This window comes from Trachypithecus francoisi, unplaced genomic scaffold (genome assembly GCF_009764315.1).
Source record: "Trachypithecus francoisi isolate TF-2019V2 unplaced genomic scaffold, Tfra_2.0 Lachesis_group14, whole genome shotgun sequence".
In the NCBI taxonomy this organism is placed as follows: Eukaryota; Metazoa; Chordata; class Mammalia; order Primates; family Cercopithecidae; genus Trachypithecus; species Trachypithecus francoisi.
The window spans coordinates 48,653,008-48,667,272 of record NW_022681459.1 but is presented as its reverse complement, the minus strand read 5'-3'; the positions used below and the strand labels follow the sequence as shown (position 1 = coordinate 48,667,272).

Sequence of the window (14,265 nt, the reverse complement as noted above, 5' to 3'; positions counted from 1 at the left end):
TGACATGGAGGCATCGACAAGATTGACTTGAGCAGGGCCTCACTGCCGCTTAGGAAAATGCGGCAGCTCCTGACTTCAGCTCTGGTCTTCTCTCCCTTCCACAGCCTGACCATTTCGTGCAGGACCCTGCAGTGCTGAGAGAGAAAGCAGAAGCCAGGCGCATGGCCTTTCTCGCCAAGAAGGGGTGAGCATTCAAGGGGCTGCTTCTAGGGGGACCCCTCCCAGCATCTGGGGAGGGCCCAACCAGCCACCCAGGAAACCCACCCATACACCCTAAGTGCTCCCTGTGTATTTAGTTCTCACGACAACCCTGCGAAGTAGCTACCATTATCACTATCCTCATTTGACAGATGAAAAAACTCAGGCCCAGAGATGTTAAGTAACCAGCCAGAGGTCACACAGCTAGTACGTGACGGAGCAAAGATGGAGCCCAGATGGCTCAGCTCCAGGGTCCCCACTCATAACCACTATTTGGTGAACACAGGAGGGGATTTATCACCCAATGCGTCCAGGCAGAGTGTAAATGTGAGAGAGCTCAGACAGACAGACACACATCCTTTCTGGCCAATAGAGGTATGGAAGTGATGGGCACTTGAGCTGGGCCCCTAAGGGTGAAAAGGGCTCAGAGGAGTTTGTCATATGAGGGCAGAAAAGTAAGAAAGCAAGCGTGGTCAGGAGAGGGATCTTTGAGGGGAACTGAGATCAGTACCCAGAGACTCCTCATCCAGGCCCCGCATCTTCCCAGTGAGGACATATTCAGAGCGGCCAAGGATCTGCCTCCACCTAAGGCCAAGCCAGGAGTAAAAGCCCACTCCCCGATCCTGGCGGCCCTAGGCTTCATGCAGCGCTGTCTACTGGGTGCAGGAGGCCTGGCCACAGGGAAGGCATTTGGATTTCATTTTGAGGGCAGTGGGGAGCCACACAAGGTGGTTGAGCAGGGAGCAGAGCAACCCTGACTTCTCATCCATCCCAACCCGAGTGCGGAGCTCTGGCAAATCCCAGTGGTCAAGATGGTCTGAAAGGGCCCTAGGTCGCATCTGTGAGTGCTCTTGGTCTTTGGAGGCCGCCAAGCAAAGCCCTAGGGTGGAGAACAGGAGTAATGTCTCAGCTGTAGCATGTGGCCCCAGACGGAGAAAGGAGGAGACCCACCCAAAGCCCTCCCCGTCTCCTGTGGGCTGTGTCAGCCCTCTAGCTGTGCCTTCGCTACACGTAGCGTAGCAATGGACGCACCTGGAAGCAAGGCCGAGAAAAGAGAAAACACCAGGCTCGGGGCTGGTCAGAGCCCCAGGGCCCTGCCCCTGCCGGGCTCCATCTCTCCTTCCATCTGAAGTTGGGACATGGGGGACCAAGCCCAGTCTGTGTGTCCTTTCCCAGTGAACACCAAGGGAGGCTGTGAGCTCTCCCTGCCAGAGCCTCTTCCGGCTGACAGATTCTCGTGGGGTGGGTTATGTCTCCCTTAGGTACCGGCATGACAGCTCAACAGCAGTGGCCGGCAGCCCCCGGGGCCATGGGCAGAGCCGCGAGACAACCCAGGAACGCAGGAAGAAGGAAGCCAACAAGGCAGCAAGAGCCAACCACAACCGGAGAACGATGGCCGACCGCAAGAGGAGCAAAGGCATGATCCCATCCTGAGGCCTGGTGCAGGGCCAGCGGGGAGGCAGCGGCACCAGACTCACCAGGCTGCGCTCCCATCGCCTGGGGCCTCCTCACTAGGGTCCCCAAGTTCAACTTGACCCCTCAACAGCCTCAGCTTTGCAGCCCCTGAGAAGGCCGCCTCTCATCTACCAGCCAGCCATGAGCGCCTTCCTGCAGAACACACAGTGCCTTATGCCACAGCCGAAGAATCCATGGGGCCGGCAAGCAGGCACCTTCCCCCAGCTGTGCTGGTGGGAAAGGGACAGGGATGGAGTCCCAAGGCAAGCGCCGCAAACCTCGGGCCACAAGACACCACTTCCCCTTTACCCTGGACAGCAGGAAACCTGTATATTCAAAAACAGAAAAAGGCCTGCTAATAAAATTTTTGACCCTTTCAAACGAAGATCCGTGTATGCCCATGACCCACGTTCCCTGTGTCTCATTCTTCAGGGACAGCCGCCAGTTGGAGGGCAGGATGGTCAGTCAGAATGGTCAGGTGCTCTCTCCATCAGCCTCTCTTGCTTGCGGCTCCTGTAACCCCCCTAATGCTGCTCTGCGTTGCTGTGTGACCCCAGACCGTTACCCCCTTCTCTGAGCCTCCAGTCCTTGCTAGTGGAATGAAGGGCTGGGTGGGGGGAGCCCCCATGGTCCTTTCCATTTTCTCATTCAGTTATGACAGCTCCACCGTAGGAGGTGGGGACCATTTTCAGCCTCTAGTACAGGTGAGGAAAACGAGGCATCAAGGGCTGAAGGCACCTGCCCCGGCCACAGCTAGAAAGTGGCAGAACAGGAATTGGACCCCGGCTTTTATAGGGCCATAGACCCTATAGGTGGTGTCATCTCCATCTCACAACTGGCGCAAGGACATTCAGCCAGTGGCAGAGGCAGCACCCAAACTCAGCACCTCATGGTTGCATCTGCACTGTAATAAATTCCCCCAAATCGAGAGTTCACACAGAAACCTTAAGAAACAAGTGAGAATGTCACTGCCAAGCCCTGTCGAAGTGAGTGGGACTTGCTTCCTCAAAGCCCCTTCCCAGGCAGGGACAACCAGTTCCTAGCATGGCAGCAGCTGCCAGGCCACCATGCGTGTTGTCAGTCAATGGAGAGTCAACAGTGGGGCATTGACTGGGCTGACCCTAGCCCAGCCCAGCCTGGAGCCCCATCCTGTCAGCGGAAGCCAGGGCCCATGCCTGGCTGGACCTTGACAAATCACCCTGGATGCTGGTGCAATTTATTTGCACGTGCTTAGGATGAGAGTCTGAAGCAGAGGCAGACAGGCACTTGATGGATTGGTTTTGTTAGGTCAGCCCACACAAGTGAAAATCAATAGCAATCCCTCTGCCTTGCCAGCTCTGTTGGTCTATTTGAGATGCAGAGCAGATACGGGGGTGGTGTCCTCCCCCCGAGCTGCTGAATTAGCTGAGATCAGGCCCAGGGTCAGCCATCCTAATGGGCAGCAGGAAGACTCTGTTTCCTCCTGGAGGCATTTGCCAGGGACCTCCCTGAACTACTCAGGTCCAGTGCTTGTCCCTGGAGCAAGGCGAGGTGAGTTGGGAGTTCCCAGGATTTACTGGTCTTACCCATTCCTGTTCACACGGCCCCTCTCACCTTCTCTTAGTCTCTATACCTCCCACCCACCCAGACTGGTGTTCAGGCCTCATGTGAAAATCCTGCTTTAAAGGATTTGAGAAGGAGGCAGTTTTTCAAATTTTTCAGAATATAGTGCCAGGTCAAACTTCATCTCCCTTGAGGAACTACTACTTTCTCGTTTCAGATCTCGAAAGCACTCTTTCAGGGGTGCTTTGAAAACAGCTCAGGGGCCATCCAGAATGGTGTTCCTACACCTACCGCCTCGCCTCTCAGGGCCTCAGTTCTCCCACCTGTACAGTGATCCAGTTGGACCGGATGAAATATTTCCACTTGGTGCCAATTAAATCCTCTGAGGAGATCCCAAGGTTTAATTAACATTGGCAGCTGCTCCAGCCTGTGCAACAGAGTGAGACCCGATCCCTACAGAAAATAATAAATAAGGTGGGTATGGTGGTGCACACCTGTAGTCCCAGCTACTCAGGAGGCTGAGGCTGGAGGATCACTTGAGCCCAGGAGTTGGAGGGTGCACCCAGGAGTTGGAGGCTGCAGTGAGCTATAATCATGCCACTGCACTCCAGCCTGGGCAACAAGTGAGACCTTGTCTTTTTTTTTTTTTTTTTTTTTGAGACAGAGTCGTGCTCTGTCACCCAGGCTGGAGTGCAGTGGCACGATCTCGGCTCACTGCATCCTCCGCTTCCCGGGTTCCAGCAATGCTGCTGCCTCAGCCACCTGAGTAGCTGGGATTACAGGCACATGCCACCATGCCTGGCTAATTTTTGTATTTTTAGTAGAGACGGGGTTTCACCATGTTGGCCAGGCTTGTTGGCCAGGCTGGTCTCGAACTCCTGACCTCATGATATGCCCACCTCGGCCTCCCAAAGTGCTGTGATTAAAAGCGTGAGCCACCACACCCAGCCAGAGGCCTTGTCTCTTAAAAAGAAAAAAAAAATTGCAGCTACTGAAGTGTTAGAAGCAAAGTGGGGTTAGAAATGCCTGCTGGGTCACTGCATCCCACCTCCCCACTGCTGCTTCTACACAGTTATTTTCTAAGTGCCTTCTCTAGGCCCTGGCAAAGAACACGACTACCACATTTGCCGGCAAGCTTCGAAGACCTTGTGTCTCCAAGAGGACTTAAGACTCCAGTGTCTTTGTTCCTAGTCTGTGGGTGGCAATGCCGTGGGCATGTGTGTTTGAACAGTGCTGCTGTGCCTCTGTGAGGTGGTGGGACAGAGCCCGTCCTTGTTTACTAAAGGGGACCTGAGAGTCCCTACAGGGGTGGGAGGACGGGTTAGGCTTAAAGAGCCAGGTGCAGTCTGGAAGAAGAAACGATTGGTGAGAACTTGCATGGCCCTGCCACGCCAGGAGCTTGGGTAAAATCATACAGGGAGGGAAACAAAAAACTAGTAAGTCAACACTCAAGAAATGCAGGGGGGTAACTCGAGCACCTCTGTAAAGAAGAAAAAAAAGCAAACAAAAGAAAAATGCAAGGGGGTGTTGTGTAGCCATTTAAAATGATATTGACAGACTTGGTAGTGACATGGGAAACTAAATATTCAAGAATTTTTAAAAGTGGAATACATGATTGTGTGATGCACCATGATTGTGAAAATGTTAATTTCTTTTTTCTCACACAAACCAAGCAAGTCTGGAAAGGAATGTGCATAAATGAAAATAATAGAGGCCGGGCGTGGTGGCTCACACCTATAATCTCAGCACTTTGGGAAGCTAGGGCAAGTGGATCACCTGAAGTCAGGAGTTCGAGACCAGCCTGGCCAACATAGCGAAACCCCATCTCTACTAAAAATACAAAAAGCAGCCGGGGGTGGCGGCACACACCTGTAATCCCAGCTACCCAGGAGGCTGAGGCAGAAGAATCGCTTGAACCCAGGAGGCAGAGGTTGCAGTGAGCAGATTGCACTCCAGCCTAGGCGACAGAGCAAGACTCCGTCTCAAAATAATAATAATAATAATTTAAATTAATAAAAAAAATAAAAATTAGCCAGGCATGGTGGTGCTCAGCTGTAGTCCCAGTCCCGGCTATTCATGAGGCTGAGGCTAAGCTCAGGAGTTCGAGGCTGCAGCGAGCTATTACCAAACCACCGCACTTAGGCTCAGATGACAGAGCAAGGATTGTCTTTAAAAAAAAAAAAAAAAAAAAAAAAGAAGGCAGAAGGGAGGGAATTAAGGCCACAAGGCAGGCCAGCCCACGGCCCAGTCATTGGTTCAAAGCCCAGCTCTCAGTGTTTGCAGCTTGTTCTCAGGAGTCAGGGACTGGGCGGTCAGCCCAGCTGGAAGGGAAAAGGAAGAGGAGGACAAGTGCATCTACTCACATATTCGCCAAAAATCGACTATGTGCCAGGCATGTGTGAGAAAGACCCAGACTCTGCCGTCTTGGAATTCACAGTACAAGAGGCATATGGATATTAAATAAGACATTTTGGAAAAATGATTAATAATTGTGCTAAGTCCCAATACATGAATGAAGGAACGAGTGAGAAGAGAAATAAACAAGCAAAATCAAGAGAAAAAGGCTGAGAGCAAAGAGAATTCCCAGAAGCAAAGAAAGAGAAAGAACAAGAGAGAGATCAACTAGGCAGAGGCAATGGGGTTCACTGGGGCTCTGCCAGGAAGTGGCGGGGAGGCAGCCAACAGGACAAATGGAACAGGAGGATCCTTCTTGGAAGGAAATTGGCATTGACAAGGAAGAAGGGGCTTAGAGGTGGGGAGGGGTGTTGGCACCCACAGCATGTTTATGCAATGCCTGGAAGAAGCTAGGGAGGCACCCGGGCTCCAGGGGACCCACCTGGGGGAAGGCCAGTCCCCAGGGAGAGGAAGGGTGGAGCAGAGGCTCCCCAGAGCAGCTTGGCATCTGGCCTTCTCTAAATCTCTGAGTGTGGGGCAGCGAGGCAGGGGCTTTGACTGTGGCCAGAGGCTGTTGCAATTCAGTAGTCAGAACTACTGTTAAAAATTCATTCTGGGCCGGGCGCGGTGGCTCAAGCCTGTAATCCCAGCACTTTGGGAGGCCGAGACGAGCGGATCACGAGGTCAGGAGATCGAGACCATCCTGGCTAATATGGTGAAACCCCGTCTCTACTAAAAAATACAAAAAACTAGCCGGGTGAGGTGGCGGGCGCCTGTAGTCCCAGCTACTCGGGAGGCTGAGGCAGAAGAATGGCATAAACCCGGGAGGTGGAGCTTGCCGTGAGCTGAGATCCGGCCACTGCACTCCAGCCTGGGCGACAGAGCCAGACTCCATCTCAAAAAAAAAAAAAAAAATTCATTCTGAGGGCTGAGTGCAGTGGCTCATGCCTGTAATCTGAGCACTTTGAAAGATCGAGGCAGGTGAATCGCTTGAGCACGGGGGTTCAGGAACAGCCAGGGCAACATGGTGAAATCTCTTCTCTACAAAAAATAGAAAAATTAGCCAGGTGTGGTGGCATGCACCTGTAGCCCTAGCTACTCGGGAGCCTGAGGTGGGAGGATCACTTGAGCCTGGTGGGGTGGAGGCTGCAGTGAACCCTGAGCATGCCACTGCACTCCAACCTGGGCAACAGAGCAAGACCCTGTCTCAAAAAAAAAAAAAAAAAAAAAAAATTCATTCTGTCTAGAGGTTACCCTATGTGTGTACGGGGTGGGGTGGGGTCCTCAAAAGGAGCATGAAATTCTCACTTTGCATCACACTGAAAATTCCTTCCAACGATCAATAATCAGCAAGAGGATTTCACACAGACTGGCAGAATTCAGTACATCTTAAAGGGCATTTAGTCCAGATTTTCTTAACCTATCTCAACCCCTAACCAGCCCCAATCTTAGGGTTTGGAATTCCAGACATTCCCTCCTCTCCTGGCCCCTGGAGGTGGGGAGCTTTGTCCTGCTTAAGACTTTGCTGGGGCTGGGTGCGGTGGCTCATACCTGTAATCCCAGTACTTTGGGAGGCCGAGGCGGGCAGATCACCTGAGGCCAGGAGTTGGAGACCAGCCTGGCCAACATGGTGAAATCCCATCTCTACTAAAACTACAAAAATTAGCTGGGCATGGTGGCACACATCTGTAGTCTCCAGCTACTCAGGAGGCCGAGGCACAAGAATCACTTGAACCCAGGAGGTGGAGGTTGCAGTGAGCCAAGATCACGCCAGTGCACTCCAGCCTGGGCAACACAGCAAGACTCTTTCTCAAAAAAAAAAAAAAAAAAAACTTTGCTGAGCTTCTGTGGGTCTCTCCCAGTCATGGAGGTTTCCTCCAGCTTTACTTACTGTGGTCTGAATTACAAAAATGACAGGTACTTAATTCTAGTTTTTTTTTTTTTTTTTTTGAGGCGGAGTCTCACTCTGTTGCCCAGACTGGAGTGCAGTGGCGCAATCTCGGCTCACTGCAAGCTCCGCCTCCCGGGTTCACGCCATTCTCCTGCCTCAGCCTCCCAAGTAGCTGGGACTACAGGCGCCCGCCACCTCGCCCGGCTAGTTTTTTGTATTTTTAGTAGAGACGGGGTTTCACCATGTTAGCCAGGATGGTCTCGATCTCCTGACCTCGTGATCCGCCCGTCTCGGCCTCCCAAAGTGCTGGGATTACAGGCTTGAGCCACCGCGCCCGGCCTAATTCTAGTTTTCTAAATATGAAATGATGATGGTGATGCTGCCTTTTCTAGCAACAGGAGTCTACTCTCAGCACTCTGACATGTCCCTTAAGTGCTCTGCCATCCCAAGGAGGTAATTATGGTTTTCTCCTCCTTAAAGTGATTTTACCCAGAAGAGCCAGGTGGAAAAGGGGGACAACCACCAATGATTCCTATAAAGTTGGGAATTTCTCTATTACTTTATTTTATTTTTATTTTTAATAATACAGACAGGGTTTCACCATGTTGCCCAGGCTGGTTTCAAACTCCTGGGCTCAAGTGATCCTCCTGCCTTGACCTCCCCAAGTGCTGGGATTACAGGCGTGAGCCACTGTGCCCAGCCAAGTTGGGAATTTTCTTTGAAGAGTTTACAAACAGGCTCCCCTCACCTCCCATCTCAGGGACTGGTCTGCATACTGAATGTTCTTTCACACCCAGACTCCAGGCTTCAACATGTTTGTCCTTTTTTACTGTTCGTTTGTTCATAAAGGTGGCCTGGGGTAGTGAAAAGAGCACTGGATTAAAATTTAGGAGGCTAGGGTCTAGCCCTAGATTTTAAGGACCTGTGTGACCTTGGGTCAGTCACTTGGCCTCTCTGGGCTTTGGTTTCTTAAGAAACGGGGGAGGGGCCGGACGCAGTGGCTCAAACCTGTAATCCCAGCACTTTGGGAGGCTGAGACGGGCGGATCACGAGGTCAGGAGATCGAGACCATCCTGGCTAACACTGTGAAACCCTGTCTCTACTAAAAATACAAAAAACTAGCCGGACGAGGTGGCGGGCGCCTGTAGTCCCAGCTACTCGGGAGGCTGAGGCAGGAGAATGGCGTGAACCCAGGAGGCGGAGCTTGCAGTGAGCTGAGATCCGGCCACTGCACTCCAGCCTGGGCGACAGAGCGAGACTCCGTCTCAAAAAAAAAAAAAAAAAAGAAACGGGGTAGGGCAGGGTGCAGTGGCTCAAGCCTGTAATCCCAGCACTTTGGGAGGCCGAGACGGGTGGATCATGAGGTCAGGAGATCGAGACCATCCTGGCTAACACGGTGAAACCCCGTCTCTACTAAAAAATACAAAAAAACTAGCCGGGCGAGGTGGCGGGCGCCTGTAGTCCCAGCTACTCAGGAGGCTGAGGCAGGAGAATGGCGGGAACCTGGGAGGCAGAGTTTGCAGTGAGCCGAGATTGTGCCACTGCACTCCAGCCTGGGCAACAGCGCCAGACTCCGTCTCAAAAAAAAAAAAAAAAGAAACGAAACGGGGGAGGCCAGGCGCAGTGGCTCACACCTATAATCCCAGCATTTTGGGAGGCCCAGGTGGGCAGATCACTTGAGGTGAGCAGTTTAAGACCAGCCTGGCCAACATGGTGAAACCCCATCTCTACTAAAAATACAAAAATCCGGACACAGTGGTGTGTGCCTGTAATCCCAGCTACTCGGGAGGCTGAGGCAGGAGAATCACTTGAATCTGGGAGGTAGATGTTTCAGTAAGCCAAGACTGCATGATTGCACTTCAGCCTGGGAAACAGAGCAAGACTCCATCTCAAAAAAAAAAAAAAAAAAAAAGAAGAAGAAGAAGACAAATGGGGGATAAGGATAAGCATTGTCCCTTGCCCTCTTGCCTCATGGGCACAGGTAATCTCAAGGATCAGACGAGATCAGAATGGGGAGGGCACTGTGAAAGCAGTGTACCCTGTTCAAATGGGAGAGATGGAAACTCCTGTGATGAGCAGGCAGCCCTGTCTACCCTGTATTTGGAGCCATTTCCACCTCTCCCTTTTTTTTTTTTTTTGAGATGGAGTCTTGCTCTGTCACCCAGGCTGGAGTGCAGTGGCACGATCTCGGCTCACTGCAACCTCTGCCTCCCAGGTTCAAGTAATTCTCCTGCCTCAGCCTCCCGAGTAGATGGGATTACAGTCACACACCACTAGGCCCAGTTAATTTTTGTATTTTTAGTAGAGACTGGGTTTCATCATGTTGGCCAGGCAGGGCTCGAACTCCTGACCTCAGGTGATCCACCTCCCTCGGTCTCCCAAAGTGCTGGGATTACAGGCATGAGCCACTGTGCCCAGCCATCTCCCTTCTTTTAATCACCCTGCCGGAAACCCTTCTGCACACATCACCTGCTATTTCCGGTGTGGGGGTGGGCACAGCTCCAAGCATGGAATTCTGGGGTCCTAGGGCCATAAACCGTTATAGAGCTGCCTGTCTCCCTGGGTTTTGGGTAGAAGTTCTTGCTGGTGGGACAGAACCGGGGGTGACTTGAACTCCAAGGCTTTTGCCTCCATGGGTAAATTCTGTCGTGAAATAGCCTCTCCTCAAGCCCTTGTCTCTAGGGAAGGCTGGAAACTGCATAGTTGAGCCCTTTGGATGGGAGTTTGTTTAGAAGAAAGTGAAGCTATTGACCCCTTCACTCAGATGGACTCCCCAGGTGCCACATGACAGAGCCAATGTCCACAGCCCAGGCTTCAGGGTCAGAGGCCTTGCCATAGGACAGTGATAGTGACAGATGAGGACCAGCTTAGTGACCTGTCAGACAGGAGGTGGCCTGTCATACCAGGAAAACCACACTCCCCTGCTTGAGAGGGGTCTACACAGAAAGGCATTTAACACTCTCTAGAGTGTTAATTCAGAGTAAGACGCGATGGCCAGGTCAGACCTTCTCCTTGGGGGACCAGGGTCCTCTAAATGGCTGGTGGCCTATTTTGCTTTTGTCATTCAGAGCAGGAGCTAGGCTCTGGGGTCAGAAATGAGCTGGGCTCAGCCACTCCCTGGCTCTGTTTGAGCAAGGTGGCCTCACCTTTCGAAGCCACAGTTGTCCTATCAGTAAACTGGAGATGTTTGCAGGGTGGCTGGGATAAGGTGTGTACAGTCCCGGCCTGCCATGAGACAGGCTAGTGAGCTCACAGGGACTTGCCCACAGGGACCAGCCTGGGAGAGGAGTGACAGGTACCTCCCGCCAACGCTCCAGTTGGCTTTCTGTGCACCCCACCCCCCACTCTCTTGGCATAGGTGCCCTAATTCCATTTCCCAGAAGCCTTCGGGCTCTGGATGGCCTGGACACACAAGCTGGACACAGAAGACAGGCCTGGTAAGTGTGCACTGGGTGTCCTGGGAGCCCAGAGGAGGTGCCCCACACAGCCTTGTAGGACTGGAAATTACCCTCAGTGAATCCTTGAAACTAAGCCAGTAAATAGGTTGATTTAAAAAGCCCTGTTTAGAAGTTCAGGCCAGGCGCAGTAGCTCATGCCTGTAATTCCAGTACTTTGGGAGGCTGAGGTGGGCGGATCACCTGAGGTCAGGAGTTCGAGACCAGCCTGGCCAACATAGTGAAACCCTCTCTCTACTAAAAATAAAAAAATTAGCCGGGCGTGGTGGCATGCGCCTATAGTCCCAGCTACTAGAGAGGCTGAGGCAAGAGAATTGCTTGGACCCAGGAGGCAGAGGTTGCAGTGAGCTGAGATCGTACCACTGAACTCCAGCCTGGGCAACAGAGCAAGACTCTGTCTCACAAAAAAAAAAAAAAAGAAGTTCAGTCACTTGTGTCTGGCTGCAAAGTGGCTGAGTCAGAATTTAAACCCAGGTTTGTGGCTTCTGAAGTCCATTTTCTCAGCCCCATAGGCTTTCCTTCCCTATAGCTTGGCACTTGAACTGGAAGCCACAACATTCCACATGTGGTTAACTCGGCACGAAAACGAAGGCCTATCACGTCCTTTGTTCTAAATACCATGCTTTTACTGATATAGCCTGTAATTCAAGCCATTCTATTGGCAGAGGGGCAGGGGAAAGGGAAGAGAGTAGGAAGCTAGGCAGGACATATTTCCCCAGTCTCTGCTCTGCCGTAGCCTCTCCTGTATGCCAGTGGAGGGAAAAGATTCCCTGCAGAGGGACCAATGGAGGGCGATGTTTTCATTAGGAAAGCTTGGTGAGCTAAGATCAGGCATCGCATGGAGTTGCAGCCCCAGGGCAGGAAGTGGCCCTCCCTGCTTGGGGCCTGCACAGGAGACAGAAGGCTGCTCAGACAGCAGGGATGGAGGGAACTGAGAGGACTCCGTTCTCGGTGAAAGGTGTTGGGAGAGGTAAGGGATGCCCGAGGAAGACACAAGGTTGCTGGGGCTTAAAATAGTGTTGGAGGCATAAAAAATAGGATTGCCAAGGGACAAAAAGGAGAACACAGGAAAGCCATCCGGCCTCAGAGGGAGGGAAGGGATGCCGAGAACACGATTTTAAAGCAGCTGGGACAACGACGGGGAGGCACTAGGCTGATTCAGCTGTACAGTCAGCCCCAAAGCTCTCAGCCTGCATTTTTGTGGATCAAATATGCTAATTAGGCACAGGTCCCTGAAGACTGTGCGGGGAGACCCATTCATTTACTCTCTGTGGCAACATAACAAAATTACCCCTCCTAGACCTGTGCTAAGCACATCACAAGCGCTCTCTCATATACTTTCCCAACCACCCTGTGACACGTCGGGATCATTATTCCATTTTTCAGCTGAGGAAAATGAGGGTCAGAGAGGGGAAGCAACCTGCCCAAGGAGCCCCAGCTGAAGAGCAGCAGGGCTAGGATTCAAATTCAGGCATGTCCTGTCCCAATTCATGCCCAGGCACAAGGTGATAGAACAAAGGGAAGCCCAGCAAGGATCCTACTTGGTAGGTTTGTAAAGTGAGATTTGAGGTAGCCTGGGTCTTGTATGTCAGGCTAGGGAATATGAACTTGGTCTTGCTGTGGGCAGCGGGGAGCCATTGAAGGTGTTTGAGCAGGGGCATCAGTCTGGCCTTACAAGAGTGCAGTGGAGGCCAGGTGCGATGGCTCATGCCTGTAATCCCAGCACTTTGGGAGGCCAAGGTGGGTGGATCACCTGAGGTCAGGAGTTCGAGACCAGCCTGAGCAACATGGTGAAACCCCCTCTCTACCAAAAATACAAAATTAGCTGGGTGTGGTGGTGCATGCCGGTAATCCCAAGTACTTGGGAGGCTGAGGCAAGAGAATCGCTTGAACCCAGGAGACAGAGGTTGCAGTGAGCTGAGATAGTGCCATTATACTCCAGCCTGAGCAATAAGAGTGAAACTCCATCTCAAAAAAAAAAAAAAAAAAAAAAAAAAGGAGTACAATGGAGAAGGGTTCCAGAGCAGTCAGGGAAAGTTCCGGACAAAAGCTTTTTTTTGTTTTGTTTTGCTTTCGAGACAGGGTGTCACTCTGCCACCCAGGCTGAAGGGCAGTATAGTGACCTTGGTTCACTGCAACCTCCACCTCCCAAGCTCAAGCGATCCTCCCACCTCAGCTTCCTGAGTAGCTGGGACTACAGGTGTACACCACCACACCCAGCTAATTTTTGTATTTTTTGTAGAGATGGGGCTCCCCCATGTTTCCCAGGCTGGTCTCAAACTCCTGAGCTCAAGCGATCTGCCTGCCTCAGATTCCCAAAGTGCTGGGACTTCAGGTGCGAGCCACTGTGCCTGGTCTAGGCAGAAGTTTCAAAATGAGGATAGGCCAGGAGCAGCAAGAAGGCAGTCAGCATCAAGCAGCTGCCAGCCAACACTTTCGCTACACTCCATCATTGCCTTGTCCTTGATGCCTGGAGTCTGCCCTTGGCATTCGGTCTGTATATAAATCCAAGCATATCAGGCCAAGGCCCCAAAGAAAAGAGAAAAATGATTTTTTTTTTTTTTTGTACATGGCACAGAGTAATAAATATGAGCATAGCCAATGGTCCTGCATTTGGATCTCTGCTCTACTCTCACTAGCTGTGTTACCCTGGGCAAGATACTTAACCTCTCTGAGCCTCATTTTCCACCTTGGGATGAGGATCTAGTGACACAGGGTGCATGTGCGGCACCTGGCCCAGGCCTGCCCCCGGGTGAGTGCTCAGAGAATGCACTATTTTTGTGCGTGTGATCTTCTGCGTGTGTTGGTTGCCTGCCCCACATCGTACAGTGTTCGTCCTTTGCTATCACTCAAGCAGCCACCACAACCTCTGTCTTGCGCAAGGAATTTGTATTCTCTCCAAATTTGCACATTGCTCAGGCATTTTAAATTCAATGATTTCTGTCCTTTCCCCGGAAGACTTCAACCTCAGTTGTAGGACGGCCCTTGTTCCTTGTTTTTGGAAGGGCTGACTGAGTCACGGAGATGGAATCTATTTCTTTTTAATAACTTACATTGCTTCCCCCTCTTAGTACAAAAGCAGTAACATGCTCAGTGTGGTTCACACAAATAAGCAAAGGAAAACTACTGATAATCCTATCATGTAGAAATAATCACTGTTAAGATTTTAGTTCTGGCCGGGCACGGTGGCTCAAGCCTGTAATCCCAGCACTTTGGGAGGCCGAGACGGGCGGATCACGAGGTCAGATCGAGACCATCCTGGCTAACACGGTGAAATGAAACCCCGTCTCTACTAAAAAAAAAAAAAAAAAAAAAGTACAAAAACTAGCC

At 51.6% G+C, this 14,265-nt stretch overlaps 1 protein-coding gene across 6 annotated transcripts in view; it reads left to right on the top strand.

The window, feature by feature from the left end:
* Positions 1-2,057, top strand: part of ASCC2 (activating signal cointegrator 1 complex subunit 2) — a 52,440-nt gene extending 50,383 nt beyond the window's left edge. For all 6 annotated transcript variants that reach the window (XM_033233175.1, XM_033233174.1, XM_033233173.1 and 3 more), the window contains 2 exons: positions 105-184; positions 1,461-2,057. In XM_033233175.1, the coding sequence (XP_033089066.1) occupies positions 105-184; positions 1,461-1,632 (252 nt within the window). In that variant the 3' untranslated portion in view covers positions 1,633-2,057. The remainder of the gene's footprint in view (positions 1-104; positions 185-1,460) is intronic.
* Positions 2,058-14,265: the final 12,208 nt, after the last annotated feature.